General features: G+C 50.9%; 5 protein-coding genes across 5 annotated transcripts; 4 read left to right on the top strand and 1 right to left on the bottom strand.

The window, feature by feature from the left end:
• Nucleotides 1-226: 226 nt before the first annotated feature.
• On the bottom strand, nucleotides 227-4,168 carry RhiXN_12036 (uncharacterized protein; the record flags this gene model as incomplete). The annotated part of the gene is made up of 4 exons (XM_043331851.1): nucleotides 227-2,565; nucleotides 2,625-2,996; nucleotides 3,052-3,150; nucleotides 3,214-4,168. The coding sequence occupies 4 exons, from the start codon at nucleotides 4,166-4,168 to the stop codon at nucleotides 227-229; spliced, it is 3,765 nt and encodes a 1,254-aa protein (XP_043186612.1).
• A 372-nt stretch (nucleotides 4,169-4,540) lies between these two features.
• Nucleotides 4,541-5,307, top strand: RhiXN_12035 (uncharacterized protein; the record flags this gene model as incomplete). Its single annotated transcript, XM_043331850.1, has 3 exons — nucleotides 4,541-4,627; nucleotides 4,689-4,929; nucleotides 4,982-5,307. 3 exons carry the CDS (start codon nucleotides 4,541-4,543, stop codon nucleotides 5,305-5,307), a joined length of 654 nt encoding a protein of 217 aa, XP_043186611.1.
• Nucleotides 5,308-11,908: 6,601 nt separating this feature from the next.
• RhiXN_12034 (Serine/threonine-protein kinase) lies at nucleotides 11,909-16,958 on the top strand (the record flags this gene model as incomplete). Its single annotated transcript, XM_043331849.1, has 16 exons — nucleotides 11,909-12,049; nucleotides 12,112-12,186; nucleotides 12,233-12,260; nucleotides 12,313-12,440; nucleotides 12,491-12,668; nucleotides 12,730-12,743; nucleotides 12,789-13,064; nucleotides 13,132-13,491; nucleotides 13,541-15,065; nucleotides 15,115-15,356; nucleotides 15,413-15,511; nucleotides 15,561-15,658; nucleotides 15,716-16,451; nucleotides 16,500-16,804; nucleotides 16,866-16,880; nucleotides 16,940-16,958. The coding sequence occupies 16 exons, from the start codon at nucleotides 11,909-11,911 to the stop codon at nucleotides 16,956-16,958; spliced, it is 4,239 nt and encodes a 1,412-aa protein (XP_043186610.1).
• Nucleotides 16,959-17,464: 506 nt separating this feature from the next.
• On the top strand, nucleotides 17,465-19,344 carry RhiXN_12033 (mitochondrial carrier protein; the record flags this gene model as incomplete). The annotated part of the gene is made up of 10 exons (XM_043331848.1): nucleotides 17,465-17,492; nucleotides 17,614-17,688; nucleotides 17,734-17,839; nucleotides 17,897-17,964; nucleotides 18,085-18,229; nucleotides 18,305-18,347; nucleotides 18,764-18,802; nucleotides 18,860-18,943; nucleotides 18,998-19,195; nucleotides 19,273-19,344. 10 exons carry the CDS (start codon nucleotides 17,465-17,467, stop codon nucleotides 19,342-19,344), a joined length of 858 nt encoding a protein of 285 aa, XP_043186609.1.
• A 165-nt stretch (nucleotides 19,345-19,509) lies between these two features.
• Nucleotides 19,510-21,747, top strand: RhiXN_12032 (mitochondrial 2-oxodicarboxylate carrier; the record flags this gene model as incomplete). Its single annotated transcript, XM_043331847.1, has 5 exons — nucleotides 19,510-20,065; nucleotides 20,154-20,233; nucleotides 20,289-21,112; nucleotides 21,166-21,541; nucleotides 21,598-21,747. The coding sequence occupies 5 exons, from the start codon at nucleotides 19,510-19,512 to the stop codon at nucleotides 21,745-21,747; spliced, it is 1,986 nt and encodes a 661-aa protein (XP_043186608.1).
• Nucleotides 21,748-21,883: the final 136 nt, after the last annotated feature.

The following is a 21,883-nucleotide window of genomic DNA, read 5'->3' as shown; positions in this document are numbered from 1 at the left end:
AACATGAAAGTAACCCAATGGTAAGATAATATTGCCCAACTAAACTAAGGTACATGTGACAAATCAGATGCGTATGCATAGTACAACCGGAGTCCATAGTAAAACGAATGCACTAGTTGTATGTACAGCTCAATCAAATCGATATGACGGCATAGATAAGGTACGAAGTGAAACATACTTAAAACTCGAATGTAGAACGAATCGGTGAGTAAAACAAAAACTACCCTCAACCATCAAGATTGGTAATAGCATCTGTAATTTCCAAGCCTTGAAGACTAATCAAGTCGGCCAAATGCATTTCCTCATCGGGGCCTAGGCGCAAACTTCGAGGCGAGCCAGGTATCGAGTTGAACGAAAAGTCGGCAGTTATGGGACTAATATTTGCGGGAGTGGCCTTGGGGGTGTTGCTTCGAGGATGAATGAGAGTAATTGACAAGGGAGATGCGCTCCTGAAAGAAACTTCATCATCGCCAAACTCGCCTCCTGGTCGCTCGTGCACAAGCATGCTCATGTTTCCAGGTACTTGAGGGACCAGTGACACCACTGAACCACCCGACAACCGGCTACGAGCCGCTCTTTTGGGGCTTGATTCAAGCGGCTGGCTGAAGGAGGAGTCATTCCAATCGTCAAAATCATTGCGCGCTGAGACAGAAATGTCCGCAGCCGAGTGGTTGATGGTGTTCCTGGTCGGAGTAGATACGTTCGCAAGCGTAGATTGGCTACGAGGTGATGTCCGTGAATCAGCCATATCCCAAGGTTGAGATGGTTTAGAGGGAGAAATTCTGTCGGGTTCAGGCCCAGCACTCTTCCGTACGGAGGCAGCAGATGCAGATCTCGGGAGACCGGCGGATAGAGGGGGTCGACCGTACAGCGGAGAACGACCGCCTGATATCGTTGAGGTGTTGGAGCTGCTCCAGGCCCTTGTGGATACGCGTCCGGCGAGAATTTCCTGTCTTCGCCTATCCAGAGCTTCAACGTCAGACGGAGGAGGTGTGTTCCATCTGTAATCCCGTGCCCGACTCTGAGAACGTTCGGCCTGTTCCTTTTCTGTCTCCAAGACAGCAATTCGTCGCTCGAGTTGGAGAATGTACGCCATCAATTCATCGTTCTCGGCTCGGAGATCTCTCTCGGTCCGTTTACTCCCCGCCAAGGCCAGCAATAATGCTTCGGTTTCCAGCTCATGCCGCTCGCGCATAGTCTGCAACGCCGACTGGGACTGGGAAGAAGATGTTGCACTGGAAACCAGAGTACGATGGGTAGACACGGGAGAAGGGGGAGCGGTATGGTCCAAACTGGAACGACGATAGCTTGGGCTCGAATCCCCTCCGACCAGAGACCGAGTTCGGTGTGAAGGAGAGATAATCTCGGATCCCAAACGGGAATGTGAACGTGCAGAACCGGCACTGGAGCCGAACCCTCCATACCGCTCCCCATATGTCCGCCATGAGTTGAGGGCCCCTCCACGATGAGGAGTATCAGAGCGGGAACCAGTGTTGAGGCCAGTCCTGTCCCTGTCCTTCTCGATCAATCCGGCTGCGGCAAAAGCCTTGGCCGTCCTAGGTCCTAACCAATCCGTTCTTTTTGGCCCAATCACATGGGAGGCAAAAGGGTCGCTCGTGTCCTTGGTTATCTTAGGAGAGCCGCTTGAATCGAAACTCGCACTTCGCTTACGAGTGATCGCCGCACCGACCGATGGGGAACGCCGCGGAAGCAGTCGAGCAGGATTATTAGGTGTGGTCACCGCTTCCCTATAGCTCGTTTGGTCCGCTCCCCAAGACCCTGAACTCGAAAGCTTGCTGGGCGAAAGCATGGGAGACCCATTCAAAGACACGGCGTTCCGTTCGGTAGGGCTTGGACGTTGGACATTGAAGAGTGATTTCGCTGACAGCAGATCGTTTACGCGAGTAGAAAGAACCGAAGGCGAAGGTGTTGACACAGGTAACGGCAATCGAGTCCCAGCTCTATGAAGCGGAGATGGCTGTGGAGTCGAAGAAGTAGATGGCAGTAGTACATGCGCCGATGCCGGGGTCTGGAGTTGAACTTGTTCGTGGCTTAGCTTATCCTTAGGAGGAGTAAATCGATGTGGGGATAATAACTTGGCAAGATCATCTTCGATTGTGCCCAAATACTGACCGCCTTGATTCGGATCCTGGACCGGCGGAGTAGCGGGTTGAACGGATTGGAAAACCAGGCCCCCTAGTCGATTCTGCCCCAGAATCGAATTTTGAGACAGCGTGTTCTTACTTGTTATCGTATTTGCATCCAATTGATCAGCACCTCGGACTGAAGGAGTGGCGGAACAACTTGAATTATCCAGGGTGCCCAAAGTTGACAGGAGGTGGGCGTGTTTGTCAATATGGGCCGTTCGAGAATCGGAATTGAAAGGCAATAATTCGTTGTCGGGAATGTTAGTCTCAAGGTCCGAATCAGATTGCTTTGCGGCTAGACCAAGGGGTGGGTTCCTTAGAGGCCCGCTGCCAAAACCCAGGTCGGCTGCGAGAAGGTTGGGCATTTCCCTTGTTTTTGCATTCAAGACGCTACTTTGGGACAACTCAAGAGGCTGACCTAGATTCCGGTGTATCAATTACACGGGACGGGCGAGTAGCTTTAATGGGGACACCCACCTTCTGTAGGACATTCGGGCACAGCTTGAACATAATTGAGTGTATCAACAGGAACAGCATTAGAGATCTGGGATGGCTCCACTTTCCGGCTGCTCCAGTTTGCCTCACTACTGGAAGATCGCTGAACATGGCTCATTAACGGGGGAAGCGTCTTCAGAGAAGGGAACTCGCCCCTCGAGGACGATTCCGGACGTGGAGATGGGGATGGCAAGGGGGGAGGAATACTTGGAGGAACGCGCGATCGATCTCCCGAGTGAGGGGTGTTATTGGTGCTGGAAGTTACGTCCGAACGATCGTCAACTGGTGTAAAAGGAAAAGTTGTAGGTACTAGATGATCATCCTCTCCCTCTGAATCAAGTATTGTGGCTGGCGCTGCACACGGAGTCAATGTATGGCCTACTGGAATGGCACTGCTCACTCCACATACCTTTTACTCCTGAACTGAGACCCTCGAACTCAACCGGCACATTAGGAGGAGGAATGGAAATAGGCGGCACCGGTGATTGACGGCGGCGGGACACGTTGCCTAATTGAAATTCAGGAAGCTGGTTCGGTAAGATGTACGTCGAAGATCACAGTGACAACATACCAAGCTGATTAGTCACATTTGTATTGAGGGCGCTAGACTGGGCGGTGGCAGCTTGTGAAGGTGGCACAAATGTTGGAAGTGTTGGCGAAGGAATTTCGACTGGGGGGCTCAAGGTCATCTGTGAAAGATTTTCACGTGAAGACTCGAGAATTGTCTGGTTCGAGTCGCGGAGCCGAGGTGGGGGTTCAGCCGGGGGTAAATCCGGACGGCAGCGTATGGTGTCTTCGCCAGATTCGATGGCCAACACGTAGCCGAGCTCGGCGTCGAGGGCAAAATCCTCGGAGAGCGGACGTGGTGAGGCGGCCTGGTGATGAGGTGCCAACATAGAATAGCCCGAGCCATGAAGCCATTGGCCGCGCATTGTCCCCATGCTCGCTGCGCTACGTGAGCTCTTGCTGCTCGGTGTTACCGAACGGGAACTAGTTGAATCGTGCCTAGAGCCGGTACTGGGTCTTCCCAGAGTGAATACATCGCCCAAGGACTTGCGAGGAATTGAAGGAGTGGAATTTGTGGATTGAGTGGAGCCCGAGTTGCCAAAGGGAAGAAAGCGGCGGGGAGGGGCTCGCTTTTGTGTAGGAGTTTGCAATGGAATGGCTGACAAGTTGGGTGGTTCTTGGGTAGTAAAGGAGAAACGACTTCGAAGAGAACGAATGGACGGCAGCGGAACAGACGCGCCAGGAGATGCCGGTGGCTTGGAAGGTGATACAGAACGCGCAGGAGATGCTGATAGTTCCAAAGCATTGGGATGTGAAGTAGGAGTGATGAAGGAAGAAGTTGCACCGCCATTGTCTAGAGGGTGAGCATTTGCTCTCGTCGTGTCCAGTGGTGGGAGGACCGGGGTGGGCTTTGAGCGGGAAAGAGACAGCGAAGGGAGCGAAAAAGAGGAGCTAATGGATACAGGAAATACGATCCTAGCAGCCTCCTGGGTTATAGACCTCTTTCTATCTCGAGGCATTATCTGTTGCCCACCACTCAAGTCAGCGATTGATCACAGCTTGAATCAATCCATGGCTACTTACTTAAATATTCAACCTAAGCTCCCAAACCCGCAAAAAAGCTGCTGTTTTCTTCGCGTTGAGAACAAGCTCGGTCGATTATGTCACTTGCTCCGCTATCATGAGGCGATGGCGCGCTCTCCAGCACGAACACGAAGCAGAGACTGACGAGTAATTATGCTTATAGGACGGAAAACAAAGTGATCAAACGAAGAGGACTGAACTCGTGTCACGTGGTCGGGCTCATTCATAGCCACGCCCCATCTTTCATCAATTGAGGCAATGATGGCTAGAGTTCCTAACCCGACCACCACCACTGTCCAGTTAATGTAATGTCTCCCAAGTCAGGCCACCAACCACTTGTATACGATGAGAATCTACTGGCCCAAGCGCCTGAAGTTACCCAAGGCCAACGACAGGTTTATTACCATTTTACTTGTCCAATTTAACACGCACGCTTAACCGCTACACCCCATATAGGAAGGCTACGATGCAGATATCCTCAATTCCAGTCCTCCGCCACCGTCTCGCACCCCAGTACCCAGCCAGCCGTATCGTGACCATCCCGATGTTGAATCGGGCAGCTCGGCTCACGATAAACACATAGCCGCCAGCGGGTACGACCAGGCCAGCCAACCGGCAAAGAAGCCATTCTGGAAAACACCTAAAGGCATAATTATTATTGCTGTTCTTGCGATCGCCATCGTCGCTGTTGTAGTTGGTGAGTTGCTATATCTTGGTCGGATTCCCAGTCCTAACTTTTACATTGACAGGCGTAGCTGTAGGAGTCACTCTCGGGGGAAAAGGCAACGACTCGGGTGGACAAAACCAAAACTCCACACTAAGCGCGGATTTACCGGGCTCCACGATTAACCCTTCTCCTACTCCGAATCCGAGCCTTGTTTCTGGCCAGCCTGTAGACACTGTGGGTCTAAGCACTCGTACAAACCCTGGTTCAGCCTCACAGACTGGATCTGCAACTACCTCTCCCACTGGCTCTGGCGATGGGTCTGAAGGTACACTGGGTCCCTCGCCTACTTCCCCCCGTCCGCCCGGCTCCCAGACACCCAACCCACCAGGCTCTGGCGATAGCCTTTGAACTTCTCATTTCCTTCCACCTCCCGTACTTATAATCGTCTTCTTTTCTTTAACTTCTGTTACATGTGATCGTGTACCGATGTAAACTGGGTCAACTTGTTTCTTGGATTTTTTTTTCTCTCATTCCTCCTCACCTGAAAGCATGCCCGAAATGCTGCACTGCCTCTTCTTGACATTCTCGGCGTGTTGGTTGCTGCCGATCAATTATTGTGCCTGATTCAAGCGCTCGTGGGGGGCTGTGCCGTGGTTTGATAACTATACTTGGTATATATGCTACACTTCAAACTCATCGTAGCTTAGTCAAGGCGGGTGCTACACTCTGTCGAAAGAAATATAGTATCTGAGCTGAGCTGGTCACTCTTAAACGCAATCACCAAAGCACTAATCGCTACCCAACGAGCCCAACGCTTGTCACGGGCCAGTGCTGCTACATAATAATTTAGTCAACTCATGTCCCACACGATCTCCCATCTGATATGAGCTCCATTTCATAGATTTGTCACGAGTAAGGACCTTATAGTCCACTCTATATGCATGACATGTCACTCAAAGCGGGACGCCCACTTATTTCAATCATTTAACTCTCCAGGAACATCACATGTGGGATAACCTCATCACCCATGTTTAACCTGTCGACTCAATTGACTTAAACCCATCAGCCGTGCCGCAATATTACTCCCTGCTATCAAGTCGTAAACTTACAGCCATCGCTGAATATTATACAATACTAAATACTACCTCTTAGGACCGATTGGTGTGGGCCATTCTCATCTCTGCCATGTTGACGCCCAATCATGCCGTAAACATGGAAATGCATTCTATAGCACAACACCCATAACAACGAGATGGTTGGTTCACATTCACCTGCACTTGCTTTCAGTCTCGTGTTGACATTTTCTTTTCTTTTTTGAAGACACTGCACCCAATACCGGTAATCAGTGAGGTCGCTCAAAAAATAACGCCTCGTAATAAGATATAAAATTAGCGTTAGGATCGCCATATATCTGTTCATTTTGAACCCGGTCACCAGAGCTCTTCAGCTCAAGGCAATGATTCCTTTCCGGGTCAATGGACATACCAAAACTATTATTCAGTACCATTCATGTCTCGCTTTGGATACCCCTAAACTGTAAGTCTGTTCACTAATCTTTCTAAACTCATGTTAACTCAACTCAGTATCCAAGGCCAACTGACCCAGAGAGGGAATTACTTGATCCCTGAAAACAGTTCGGCCAACGAGAATAAAGATGGGAATGAAGCTGCTAGCTAATAGGACTCCATCGCACGAGTTTCTTGCTCTTCGCTGTGTCCCAGCGTGCATAGACTTACACTTTAGCTGAGCTTTGCGCTCAGAAAAGTGAATAATAGCATCTGTCCGTGGACAATGGTTTCAGCTCGAATGCTCGCTAGCACCAACCATAGCCAATTCCAACGGATGGCAGTTTGGACCGTGTATGTGGACCTTTGATCTTTGTCTTATTTTTCTCTCCCGATTGACATTAGCTATGATCAGCTCCTGGGCATCAGATCATGTTACTGGTCTATCGCCTTTCAGTGCAAAACTCGCTCTCAAAGCTAAAACTCTAGTATATTTTGTAAGGATGCTGTTTATGCCAGGATCATTCCGCAGCTTTTTTGTACTCCTTGAATTGATATCGTTGTCAGGACCAGAGGAAAGGCATTGCATACCCATCAAGCGCAACACTTACCATACTCGCTTTACTGTGCCTGGCATACGCTTGGTGGGCTGTCGCCTATTTTCCGATGCCTGCTGTCACTTTTGACGGTCACATCTCTTAGTATAGCATAAGAGGTATTCGAATGCCAGATCATACTCTTTCTGCATTATATATTATTGTCCTCCAAGAATGCTTAGTTCTAACGCGGTGGAACCCCAAATTCAGGATTCTCTGTTCTTATGAAGCTTACTGAGTAACAAGGTGGAGATTAGAGTCCTTTTGCGCTGTCTAATTGAGCCAGTATACCTCTCTGACATAACTCATGCCACAGTCCCTTCATTGTGGCTGCGGCAGTGGCACGCATGTAATATGATGTATTTGTGATAATAAAGCAAGCCACCTTATATGGAACAGTGTCTTGGTTTACTCCTACTCTAGGTCTCCCTCAGCAAATGATCTAGAGGTAGGAAGGTTCTTGTGGTCTTGTGCCCCCCCCCCCCACCGGCGTATGTATCAGTGCATTCACTCGACTTGAACTATCCGGCTGCATCGAATTATCTACAACCCCTGACCAGGAAGGTATCCACAAGCGAGTTCCTGGATCCTAGATACAGAGATAACGTGGTCTCACGCTCATGACACATACAAGAATTGGCCGGCTGACTTGGAAGATAAGAATCATCAAAATTTGATAGCTGGGGAGAGAGCTTTAGGCGGTAGCGGGCACATATTCTGCTGGAGGTCGAGTAGGGGCATTGATATCGCCACATCGATCCTAGATATTCTACATTATCGCACCGTCTGTTTTCTGGTTCTTGGAGAGAACACTCGTTCTTTAGAGTATGCGTACGGCCTGGCAACAAACGCAGAGCCCGCCACGGCACTCAGCGGTGATATAGACGCGCAAGAAATACTGTGACACTTCCTCATATCTGGAAGCAAACTATGTGAGTTATGTAAAATTTAAAGAGGATTTTCGTGGCAGAAGAAAATTTCCTAATGAAGATGCGACTCAGCCCTTGAAACTGAAGGAAGCGCAAAACTTTGATATGGTCTTTCATAACTAAGTAAGTTACGAACGTGCCCAAATACAGACTTGTTGATACAACAGAGAGAATTCCAACGGAATCCTGGACAGAAAAATGGAGCGGAAACTACTCAAACTCCTGGCATTTCGCTGCCACCGTAGAACTGTGTTGAGGAGCTTGCGACAGTGCTGTTAACGTTCTGCATATACGTAGGTTTATACTCTACTTTTTGTTTTGATGCTCCAGTATCTATATATTCTATACGTTTACTATTACACTATCAGTCATAGCAAACAACTCAGCGAAGGGACAATTGATATCGTTTGGGTGGTAAGAGCAGAATCATTCATCTGCCCCTAGGCTGCATTATATCTCTACATAATTGGTCACCAAAGTTCGATTCATACTACATCCAGCGTCATAACTCTCTTCTGGAGGGGGACATGAGTCCCCTGAGCTCACCTCTTACAAGTACAGTAGTCCCCCGGTTGAGAAATCTACATGACATTAACCAATGCTACGTGTTTTTAACGCCAATCTCGTAGACTCTTATTAAAATGTAAAGAACAACTTCAACTTCTATGATCTTCAAGTTGCTCCACTGAATAGCACGCGATCGCTATACTATTAGAGGCGATTGAGCTTTAATTACTGAGCAAATTTTGTGTAGCTAGTGTTCGAGTATATAACTTAGGTCAATGGACTAGCTACCTATCTCATACAAGAGACAGCGACTGCTGATTGAGAATATATTGATACTTATTATGGGCTCTGTGTCTGCATTTAATTGACTAAGTCTGTTTCTATGGGCCATACCAAAATTGACATCTAGGTCTTGTTCCAAAGTGCGAAAAACCCGCACCTTTGGGTTCTACAGCATTGGTATACTCAATAAGCTGCAGATCTTTTCGGACGACAATCATATAGGCTACTTGTCCCATCCTCTGTTTTAGTCTTTTTATATGCTGGTGTGTGCATATATGTGCAAATGCACGTGTCAACATATGAGAGGCCATGGTGACAAGTGCAAAACCGACTCTCGACGCGGTACTAGTGCAGGAACCCGGGACCGCCAAAGGCGGCCTAGGGGTGTTGGGTGAGCCATCCAAGACTGCGACCGTCCGTACCGAAGGCTCGGGGTGGCAGAGAACTATCAGTGGTGACTTGTGTCATCGACAGGGATGCCGGGTGGTTACTGAAAGTGCGAATTCATACACGAGCATCGTGCTTGGTACACTATTCGAGGTGGTGGAATAGAGTCGTGTTCGAATGACCCGCGTGATTAGAAGCCTCCGTTCTTCGGACAAGTATCGCGTATGAATCCTCTGCGCGCTGCGGTTCAACTTTCACACTTATGATAATAACTTCTACCAGGGATGGTCAGATTAAGCTATTCGGTGTGAGAAAGGCTGGTTGGTTCTTGTTTTTTTCAACGCACTTTTGGTTATTACTTAAGAGAGCGAATCACTTACAGCATGAGACGGTATAATAATGAGGCTAGCCTCGTGTATTTCAGTGTCATAACGAAAGCCTCTCTGTCTGGGAGTAGTCCTACTTCCCTTCTAGGTAAGCGCCTTGGATCTCGTAATCCCTCTGATCCGCGATAATTTCTGTGTTCTAAGGCGCAAACATGCAGAACCGTGCAACTTAGTCTCCTGGTTAAGCTGTTGAGCCGTACAATTCAATCCGTTGTAATTCAATCAATACTATCTCCGTATTTATTCAGATCTCGGTTGCCAAAGCTATCAGATGTCACGAGAGCCTTCGTCTTCCTGTACCATCCAATTAAAAAAAAAACTCCAAAACCATGAAGGTGAAGGTCTTATACTATTCTACACGTTACAACTGATACAGGCCTCGAAGCCATACACGTGGGCTGTCTACCTTAAGTCTTCCCTCAAATGCGCATATATTCACTCGCCAAGTACCCGGGATAGACCCTAGTACCTATAAGTTGGTTTGCTACCAGTTGGGCGCATCATATTCTTTGTTTCTAACTATACGTTCAACTATAGGGGCATCGAAACACCAAACAAAATGCTGCTGCTGAGCTCGGTTAAAGATGTCGTTAGGTGGTATGTATCTGGGCTCTGAGCAACGGCGTCTTCGATTCGGTCAATAATGTTTTGAGTATGGTGATTGGTCGCAATCACACCCAAGTATCTTTGAAGGATATTCTTGACTCAAGCTAGCTTCTTTCCTTCTTTGAAAGCTGTATCCTGTGCTGGCTACATGGCCGAGCCTATCAAAACACGGAGAGCAATTCGCTGTTGATGGGCAAGTTCAAATCTCCTTTAGGCTTTTGTCATTGCGCCTCACCCTGATGCTTTAGACCTCAGTCACTCCAGTTCCCGCATCTCTAAAATCCATCGTGTTGACACCTTGCGTAAGTGAGATACATAATATGGTAAGTAATCCATGCAATCAGGAAGTACCTCTTCTCCGCTCCTCACCCCTTTTACAGGCCCGATACACTCCAAGGTCTAGTCGAGGGCACCATACTACTTGGAACATCACCACATACGGAGATGTCCGTACCACGTTTAAAACGTGATAGTTATATTTTGGGTTTGGGTTTGGCCTTCATACAACTAAGCGATGATGAGCACTCCTGCGTGAGGTACCAGTTTCGTACACAACGATAGAATTAAACTCGGGGGGTCTCATACATTCCGTGCCTCCGGCCAAGTTCGCCGCTCGTTAGGCTGAGTGAATGCCGTCAATTCCAAAAACAACTTACCCACATTTTTAAACCTTTCGGGCATGCATGCGCGCAACCATGGAGCGCCTATATTTATCGTTATGCAGCGGGGACCGGATATTACACTTCATCTCAGTTGATCTTTAATATGTACAAACATGGGTGGTTTGAGTAGAATTTATATGAAGATATAATATGTCAAATTGTCGCTTGAACTGTGGGTCGATCGATGGCCGAATTTAACTGAAATTTGCGGAAATGAACGGAAATGAGCGATCTATTCACAGTTCCTCACCCCGACTATCTTACCGCACGATTTCCCGATCTAGAGAGAACCGGAAGCATTGCCTTGGACCTGGGACCTTGTGATTCAAACTTGGTATGATTTTGCTAGATAGCTATACTTGGAAACTATACTAGCCCAGATTTATTGATGCTTTTAAGTGCGTTCCACCCTCGAAACGAATCGGACCCAACAACGCATACACAACAAAATGGGCTTGCATCGCCGATGAGGAGTATGGGTTCGATCCTCATTGGTTAGACATTCAGCCCTGCGAATCGAATATACGGTTCGTTCCTCAGAAATTCCGTTTCGCACTCGTTCATCATTCAAATAATACATTGAATTCATAAATCAGACACATAATTTGCGTGACTTACGAAACGATAAGCCGATCTTTCTCCGTTTTCTCAGTGGCAGCCGAAATCAAGCAGGAGTTTGATTGGTAGGCTGAAGCTACCCTGGGAAGCAAACAGTTGCCCGCCGCTGCTTCTGCCACATCTGTAACAACCCTTCATCCAAGAGGTAGGGCTAGACCGAGATTTAAGCGCGCTCAGTTGAAGAAGCTAACCTTGTAACCGTCAGATCACCAGCCCTGAGTTCCACCAAACTGATGACTCAAATTATGTATAAATGAATGTATCTGTTATAGTTGGGTCCTTACCAGCTCGGATCGCTCTTGGTCGGCACCGGAAAAAGCGAACATTTAATTTACCGGTTGATCGACATTTGTGGCTGTGCTCAGGATCTGCACGTGCTTCTGGCAAGTTCGAGGATGTACTGGATTTGGTCATATGCATGTATATTGTCAGTCATGCGTAATGGTGTGGCCAGAATCTTACCACCACCGCGCTTCCATCCTTACTTTTCAACGCCACATACTTGGCTTAACTTATACATTTACATTGATAATGGAATCCTTACTCAAATGGTCTTTGGAGAATACGCCGACAGATGAGCCGGTGGTTCGTCCCACTGCCGAACGAATGAAAGAGTTGGATCCAGAGATTATCGACATGATCCTGGGCAAGTCGGATGCAGTAGTGATGAAGGTTTGAGCATTCTATCTGACATAAATTTTTTGTCTCACGCTAAACCCTAATTCTGGTGGTAGGAAAAGTTGGCGATCGCGAGGGACGAATCAAGGGAAGAAGATGAAAGGGTCGAAGCACTGGATGATTTCGAGATGGTGAGTATATCATTTGTTCTGTTTGTCCTCACTAATAAAACCCTAGCTGGTGGAACAAATAGATAACGCAAATAGTGAGTTTAATGGGACGGCTTTCCAATTGTTCATTAACGAGCGCATGCACAGACCTGGAGAATCTCAAAATGTGGGAGCCCTTGATAGAGCTTATACGCTCACCCGTAGCCGGCGTACAGCGGCATGCGATATGGATTGCCGGTACGGCGGTTCAAAATAACTCCGCCGCACAAAACAATGTAAGTAGTTTCGAATACGTTTTGGGTTTCTTTTAACCCGTTTGGACAAGTTCTTGAAACGAGACCCGTTGCCATATCTCCTTTCACTCGTCACGTCAAACCAAGTGTCGGGAAATACGCGGTCCAAGGTGTTGTATTGCCTATCGGGTTCGTTGAAACATAATGTGGGCGCGGTCCACAGATTGGATGAACTGGATGGGTGGAGAGCACTGAAGCATGCGCTGCAAGGTGAGTTGAACGGACTGGGGAGGGAGGGGTCGATCCAGGGTCGGTGCTTATCACTTTGAAGATCCGGACATCACGGTTAGACGCAAGACGGCATTTTTAATCAATACGTTATTACTACAGGACATTTCAAGCAGCGGATCGACCGCGGCTACGTTGCACGAGTCCGATGGCCCGAAACTCCACGGAGCGGGCGGCGCGGAGTCGGAATCGACGGAAGGGCTTGTGCGCAAGGCGATTGTGGATCACAAGTTGATCGAGGCGCTGGTTGAGCCGCAGCCATACGGGCCGGACGGGGACGGTGATGCGACGAAGGATGGTGATTACAGGGAAAAGGTGCTTCAGACGATAGATACGTTTGTGGGAAACGGCGGGGAAGTGGGGGATGCAGCAGGAGCGGTTTCGAGATTTAAAGAAGCGCGGGGCGCTTAGTGTGTAGCAACAGAAATGAAATGTGTGTGATTAGGTGATTGTTGGACCTGCGCTGAACGACGACATGGACCCGGAAGGATCGCAAGGGCGGCGGCCTGCAAGCACGGCGGTAGAGCGGACGAGACGAGCGTCTGGGTCGAACAAGGGTGGCGGTGTTGACGTGAGCCAGCACCCGTCTGCTATCGCGTACCAGGCTGCACACCCACGGCGCGCCATCCCCCGGTTTGGGCCGTATCTACTGCTCCAGACGCTGGGCGAAGGCGAGTTCGGAAAGGTGAAGCTCGGACTGCATGCAACATGGGGCGAAGAGGTTGCCGTCAAGCTCATCCGCCGTGGCAACGTCGAGAACGCACTCCGCATGAGCAAGGTTGAGCGCGAGATCGAGGTTCTGCGGGTGGGTATTTCTTTTCCCATTTCTCTTTTTCCGTGCTCACCATATGTAGAAAATAAACCATCCGAACATCGTGCGTCTGTACGATGTCATCGAGACCGACAAGTATATCGGCATTGTTCTCGAGTACGCGTCTGGCGGCGAGCTCTTTGACCATATCCTCGCCCACCGCTTCCTCCGTGAGCGCGATGCCTGCAAGCTCTTTGCTCAGCTCATTTCGGGCGTATCATACATCCATCAAAAGAAAATTGTTCATCGTGACCTCAAACTCGAGAACCTGTTGCTCGACCGCAACCGCAATGTGATTATCACCGATTTTGGCTTTGCCAATCGCTTCGAACACAGACCCGATGACCTTATGCAAACATCCTGTGGCTCTCCATGCTATGCCGCCCCTGAACTCGTTATTTCCGAGGGCGAGTATGTGGGTAGCGCCGTCGACATTTGGTCTTGCGGCGTCATTCTCTACGCAATGTTGGCCGGATACCTTCCCTTCGACGATGACCCCGCCAATCCCGATGGCGACAATATTAACCTACTATACAAATACATTGTGACCACTCCCCTTACTTTCCCCGATTATGTTTCCGAAGATGCTCGAGACTTGCTCGGCCGCATGCTCGTCCCCGACCCCAAGCACCGCGCTGACCTGGCCACCATTATGGCCCACCCATGGCTCGAGCCCTATTCGGCCCAGTTCCAACTTTCGGTGGAGCAACTCGAACAGCAGGCAACCGAGCAGCAGCATGCCAAGCGCATGGCCTACCAGCGCCAAATTCGCAAGAAGCAACAGCAGCAAGCCCAGGCCGCTCAGTCCTCTTCCCAGTCGAGGGCCACTCGAACACAATCTACTCGCCCGGCTGCTCCGGAGGATTCTACCGACCTTCTTTACACGTCGACTGCTTCGCCTTCTCGCCGTGAACGTGCTGGTGCCTCGGCTATTGTACTTCCCTCGCCCACAAACGCAGCTGATTCAGAGATGCTCACTGTCGATGGCGCCCAGAAGCAGGACTCGGCTCCCACCGAGCGCAAGAATCGGGCATACCGCCACACCATTCAACTCGAGTATGACGTCGGAACACGCGACAGCGCTCCGCCCGTTCCCGCCTTTTTGCCTACGTCCACAGAGGCGTCTTCTGGGGCTCCAAACTCTGCAGCCGCGCAAAACGCGTCCACCGGCACTGCGACGTCTACGCCGGAGCCTTCGCAACCTCAGTCGTCTACGAACGGTCGATCAGTCAGCACTTCTCGCGTAGCTCCGCCCAGCGCCTTTAGCATGCCCACTGGCATGCGTTCTGCCAGTGCCGGAACCGCCGAAACTCGGGCACGGGCTGAAGAAGCCGAGACCGTGGGTCGCGCAGTTTCGTCAGACGTCGGTCGTGGGGGTTCGATGGATGCCAATGGTCGCTCTCTTGACTTCTCCATCAGTGAGGATGGCGGGCATTTCCGTATCCCTGGGCCGGATGTCCCGTCTGTCCAGGTATCTCAACCGTCTACTTCGATCGATGAAGCCGATATTCTGGCAGCTTTGACTGGAGGTAAACGTTCAGTCAAGCACAGCACTGCTAGCACCAATGGTATGTTTTGTCACCACTAATTTCGAAGTTTATCTTACATTCTTAATAGGTGTCAACGGCGCAAATGGCTCTGATCTCACTCCTTTGGCCAAGGTCGATGTGCCTCCCAGCGAGATCGTTCGTTCCCCGATTATGCTTACTCCAACTACCGCTGAGAGTACCGGGTTGCCTACTCCTGCTCCGACCGAGCCCACGGCCAGCGATGCAGAGAACAAGCTCCGACAGTCGCCAGCTCAAACTAAGCCCACCGATGCTGACACTCCATCCTCAAAGACTCAAGAACCAGTCCTGGTGAGACACTCTTGGCATTATTTCTTGGCAATTATTACTAAAACGAGATTTTCCAGACACCTACACCTGCTGGACCAGTTAGGAACGTTTCGACGAGCTCCACCGGTGGAAGCAGTACGCCTCGCTCCAAGTCTACGAGACAGTCTACCAAGCCCGTGAGTCGTTTTCGGATCTGAAAGATTAATGGATGCTTACGTCTATCAGGTTGAGAAGCCGGCGGAGGAAGAGGTCGGGAACACGAGTGTGTCGAGTTCCAAGAGTCGTCGAAAGACTTTGAGTTTGATGGTCGAGCCTTTCCAAAGGTAAGCCGATTCCATCTTGCTCATGGCGGCCTTACTGAATAGGATTTATCGCACTAGGCCATTCAGGACGCGCACACCGGCCGAGCCTGCACCAGAACGAAAGGACACGCAGCCTCAACCATTGCGTTCTGCTCCACTTGCTCCACCAGCCTCGACCCCTACTCCAATCGCGACGCCTGGGGTTGCTCAAGAGACTTCGGCCCCTCCAGTGGCCTACAAGTCTAACACGGAGCGATTCATGGCCGAGGGCGCACCCGCCGGACCCGCAAGCGCGACTAGCAAAGCAAAGCGCGTAATGAACTGGTTTAGGAAGCGGTCTCTGGCACCCGATGCAGCCGCGCCCGCTAGCCATCCGGTCGTCAACCTGCCTCCTGCCACTACGCCTGCTGTTCAAACTGGGCCGATGCGATCGGTTACCCAGCCCCATATCGAGCCCAAGCACAGTGGCGGAATGGACAGTGTCTCGACCAGCAAGGACCAATCTTCTCTCCAACTTCCTCGTCCTTCCAACTCGCCAACTCCGGTCTCGATTGTCAAGCCTTCGAAGCCAATTGTCAACCGCGCTGGAATGCGCGTGCACGAAGGTGCTGTCGACCAGGCTATGGTTACGTCTGGCTCGCCTCTCGACGCACTTTCGCACGCCGAAGCCGTGCTCGTCGAGATGGGTATCGCGTTCACCAAGGAAAGCGAGTGGAAATTTAGGTGTGTGCGCCATAAGAAGCGCAAGGGCGGGATTTCCGGTAGCGTTGGCGGGTTGAGTGCAGGTGTAATGGGCAGCGCGGCGAGCGGTGGAGTGAGTACAAACGCCTTGCTAGTGAATTCAGCTAATCGTACCATGCAGGTGAACAATCGTGGATTGCCCATGCCGCCCCCGCCCTCGTTTGGAGGTGCGGGCGGAATGCTCCGTGGCTTGTTGCGTCGGAGCTCCGCGCAACCGGGTGTACCTACCGAATCGGAGGGCACCGCTCAACAACAGCAACTTCCCGAGCCGATTTACGGCGAGCGTAACGATGATGCACAGGATGAGGTCCGATTCTTCGTTGAATTGACTCGTATCGATCGCTTGGAAGATACATACAGTATCGACGTGCGTCGCCTTAAGGGCAATCTGCGGAGCTATAAATTCTTGTATGACACAATGCGAGAGTAAGTGTTCTTTCTTCCCCTTATTACGTCTAACTCACTCGGTATTTGCCTTGCTATATAGGCGATGCCTTCCTAGGTGAGTTCAAGCCCCGATCTTCTAAGGGGTATAGTGGCTGACCAGATTTAACCATTCAGGCTTCAGACCATCAATTGATGCCTTACGACACCCACACACCACCTAGTTTCCCCACGATCCGACACGAGATCTCACGCGCTAGTTTCCTAGATCCACTTGCTCCTATCCTCCCTCCTTGTCTCTCGTTTTAATCTATAATACATCCCATTTGGTGCCTGGCATCAGTTTCCATCTATCTCCAATTGCGTCTGGTTTATTCCTTTTTTGACCACTTTTTTGTTTTGTTTTTGTGTATCTAGTCCTCAGTCTTGGCTTGGCTTGACATCCTGGAATGCGCGCATCCGACTTTATTATATTTTTGGCAATAGTTCGATTCTCTTTTTAAGTTATGGGAAAGTGATGGAACGCACAGTAATATTGGAACCCAGGTTGGAAGTTGGGAACGCAAATTTTCCTAGCCAAGCGCTTGTCCCGAAATTCCCGATGTGACAGGGTGGGAGCCCGCGGAGCCACCACATTCTCACATTGGTTGAGCCTACAAATACCGACTCCGACCCGCTCACGAAGGTTAGACTAACACTAAGATGTCGACCGCTACCCCGACGCGCAAACGTAAGTACAATTGACCCTTGTGGAGGAGTTTAAATCTTGTGACGGCGACTAATATCTCATGTAATTGTGTCGGACTATCTATCGTGTGTGCCCGTGGATCCGATCCGAAACGGTTAACCAGCTCTTCCTGGGTACTATCAGTTTGGGGCTGGAGCTTTTGCAGGTGTGACCGAGATATGTATCTTTTATCCGCTCGGTGAGTCTCGATTATATTTACGTCCGAAAGGGTTGTGTACTAAAGCACAATCATCGTGGGGAAAAGATGTGGTCAAGACCCGTATGCAACTCGATACGGGCAAGTCACCAAGCATGCTGACGAGCTTTAAGAACATCATTCGCCAAGAGGGGTATGTGCGATGACACGAATTTCGTTCGCACGGATATTCTAATACAGGGGTTAACAGAGCTGGGAGGCTGTACCGTGGACTCGTACCGCCGCTGCTGCTCGAAGCTCCAAAACGTGCTGTGAAATGTGAGTTTAATAACACTCTTTTGGGGAGAAGGAAGGAAGAAAGGAAGGGAGGGAGAGAAAGGGGGTCGGAGCAAGGGGATAGTAAAAGTAGGGGATCGAAAAGCTAATACTGGACTCTAGTCGCGGCGAACGATTTCTGGGGCAAGGCATTCATCAAGAATTCACCCGATGGGAAAATGACACAGGGGTTGAGTATCCTGACCGGAGCAGCGGCGGGAGCGACCGAAAGTTTCGTGGTTGTTCCTTTTGAACTGGTCAAGATTCGGTGAGTGAACAGGGAACAGGGAATTATAGGGAATAGGATAACCCCGCTGATGGGATTAATTGTATTTGCATATAGACTACAAGACAAGACATCAAAGTATGCCGGACCTATGGATGTGGTTCGTTCAATTTTGAGACAACACGGTCCGTTGGGGTTGTATGCCGGAATGGAATCGACATTTTGGAGGTGCGTGTGTATGATTTCATTTGGTGCTCGATCGTTGATCTTTTATGACAGACACGTATGGTGGAGTAAGTTCTATGTGTAGACCGGGATGACAGGATCGCTGACCGTTGTTCCTACCATCTATTCTGTACCTCGCCACCCACTACTGATCTCCTCTTTGGGGCGCCACCAACCACGGTCCCGGACTTGCACGTGACGCTATACGTTCCTTGAAGACGGAGGCTTTTTTGGGTACGTGGAATGCACAGTATAAGGGAACGAAGCTTCTGACTAGCATTGGATCGTGTCTGAAACGACGGATCGTATTTTGACCGAATATGGAATCGGCGACCCGAACGAATTGAACAGAACAATCCATACGCTCCGGTCGAGCTTCCGAAAGCAGAGGTGAGTGTGTGATTCCCGTAGGCGAGGCGATTGGATGAGAAATAGAGTATGGGATAGACACCGCAAGCGGCGTTATTGAACAACTTTGTTTCGGGGGCGGCGGGCGGGTTTGTGGGTACGGCGTTGAATACTCCGTTTGATGTGAGTGAAGCGAGAAGCGAGGGGTAGAATAGGACGGAGGCTGATTTGGAACAGGTGGTCAAGTCGCGGATCCAGGGCGCACATCCTGTGCCGGGGGTGGTGCCCAAGTACAACTGGACGTACCCGTCGCTGGCACTAATTCTTCGCGAAGAAGGGGCTGCGGCGTTGTACAAGGGGTTCGTGCCCAAGGTGCTAAGGTTGGCACCGGGAGGAGGAGTGCTGCTGCTCGTTGTCGAGGCGGTGCTGGGGGTTGTGCGCAAAAGTGAGTCGGCGATTGGGATGATGTGGAAGCATACAGTGGTGATTGACTATCAACGGTAATGTAATAGCACTCGGACCTCCGTACGTCTAAGAGCCACGAGGAGGAAGCGGAAGCGGAAATGGAAATGGAAGGGGGCTGAGAAGCTGAAAAGCGGGATACTGAATAGAGAAAGGCAGATGGCCGTGTGTTTATGAAATAACCGTTTGTTCGGGTATATCAGGGAACGCGTGGGGGAAATGATGTGATCGATAGACGAGCAGGAATATATAAAGAGCGAGCTCGAGAGAGGCAGAACGGTCGCAGAATGAGCGACCGGCAAGCTAATTTCACGGCACTGCCGCCCGAGGTGATCCAGGATATTGTTGTCTGGGCATGCGGGGGGACAGTGGTCGGACCACCGACTGAGCTGGCTGCGATGCTGGCTGTGTCGCGTCGGACGAATAGTGCACTCAAGGTCGAGCAGAACCCGGGGCTCCATGCACGCATCTTTGACGTCAAATTCGACTCTCGTGCACCGACTCGACGATTCCAAGAGGCCGGACAGCCGCTGACTGCTTTGTCATTCGCACACGAGCTGCGGCGACGGTGGATCGGACTGAAGCGGATCCGTGGAGTGTCGGGTGCGGGCAAGCTGAGTGTGTGCTCCGAGGAACATGAACGGGAGGATCAGTGGATGATCTACCTCATGTTCCTCGAATCAGACGGACGCAACTACCAGCAGCTCCACTGGGCCCGCGTCACCGGCTACGTACGCACCCTCATCCGCGACAAGCTCATGCCCTCCCCCAGGCCGGGCTACATGCACGAATCCACCTCTCGGGCGATTGGTCTCTGGCTCATGTGGTTTTTGACCGAAGTCTGTGTGTATATTTATATTTATTTTCCATTTTCTCCCATTTCCCCCCATTCCTCTCCTTTTTTCTTGTCGCCCGCTCACACGTTCCCCAGATACAGTCGTGGCCGAGACCCAGCCCGAGACTGCGCAGATGCATACCATACTCCGTCCCTGGGCACTGGCATCGCACAAGGTGAGTGTGTGTGATTTCATTTGGCACTGGCTGACCACGGTCGATTGTGGTCCAGTACGACACACTGTGTGCGCCATATACACACTGGAATCTGCCCAGCCCAGACGAGCCCGACCTTGGGGAAGATCCTGTTCTAGGCACGCACCACCATTTTCTTGCCGATCTCGATCTGCGTAACCGTACGGAGATCGTGATGCACATGGGCCGTCGTATCTATCTTGCCCCTCCCCGTGCCTCGGTCGCTGCCATCATGGCCTTCATGGTCCGTCTCGAGCGCAATGGCCCCATCCCCGCACGCGACCACCCGTCTCCTCCCATCCCCCCTCCGCCCCCCGGCCGCTTCCCCTCGACCATCAGACCCGATCACGCAGGCCTCACCATCTATCCACGCACCCGATATCCTGCCTTCTACGGCCCCGGAAGTCCCGAGTTCGACGGCCGTGTGAATCGCAAGGGCAGTGCAGCCTACGATTCCGAGTGGCGTCGCATCGTCCAGTGTGGAAACCCATTTGCGTCTCCCGCGTTCAGGTCACTGCCTACTTTTAGGCCCGGGGACCTCGCCGGTCATTGGGAGGGCCGTTTTGTGGTGAGTAGCATGGTCGGGATTACCGTGGCCCGCTTTACCCACTCACCTCACGGTCTACGGACTCCGGTCAACCAGTTCCTTACCTTTGATGCCTTCCGAGACATGCTCGCCGGTGTCCTAGGCGCAGTCACAAACGGCCCCATCGCTCAGCAACCCCACGTCTGGCGCATTCACGAACACCACCTTGTCCAGAAACGTCGTCGCATCCCCCTCGGTCGCGATTCAGACTTGATCACAGGCGAGCCCCTTCCCGTCGGCGCTGCACTCGATGCATACATCCCTCGAGACGCCGAGTTTGTCCATCACGGTGAAGTAAGTAACACGCTCATCCATTAACTTTGATCAGCCGTTCAGATCCCCGTCCTTCAATTCAGCCTTCAGAATTCGAGACTCGCCGTCTTGAGGTCCAGATTCCAGACGAAACCCTCCCATCAGGCTTCAAATCTTACTACTATACAACCCTCGACGGCCCCACTGACCTCCCGCCCACACACATTCCGACCGCCGAGGTCCTGTCCCCTACTCCGCCCTTGATCGATATGGACTTGTCCTCCGACTGGGGACAGCCCGCACCCCCAACATTGGGAGACGGAGATGACGAATTCGAGGAGCAAATCCTCGACACGCTCATTACAGGCGAAGGCCACTCCTCTTGGGGTTCCTTCAAATTGCGAGGAAGAATCAGGGCTTGGGACGGGATGATAATCCTCATTAAAGATTATGTACGTCACCCATATTCTTCTTCCTCTTCTTCCTCGCCCTTATTTTCATCTTCCAGGATGGTCCCAATACCCAAGGCCGCGGTCGCTGGTTGTACAAGGGTTATGTCGTGTCAGGTGGGAATTGGGTCGGACGATGGCGAGATACGTTTACATCGGAGCTGTTGAGCGGCTACGAGGGTGTGTTCAGTGTCACGAGGCGGTACTAGTTTTCCTTGTAAGTTCTGCTCTCTTCTTCACGCGTACTACCCATCGTCCCCCACACGTACACCCAAGCCAAGTGGCGTTAGTCCGGCATCACGCATACATCCTTGCTGACCCCCCTTCTCCCCTCCCCCCCCCCAG

This window comes from Rhizoctonia solani, chromosome 15 (assembly GCF_016906535.1).
Source record: "Rhizoctonia solani chromosome 15, complete sequence".
NCBI lineage: Eukaryota > Fungi > Basidiomycota > Agaricomycetes > Cantharellales > Ceratobasidiaceae > Rhizoctonia > Rhizoctonia solani.
Note: the sequence above shows the minus strand (reverse complement) of the source record. Positions and strands in the feature narration are given on the sequence as shown.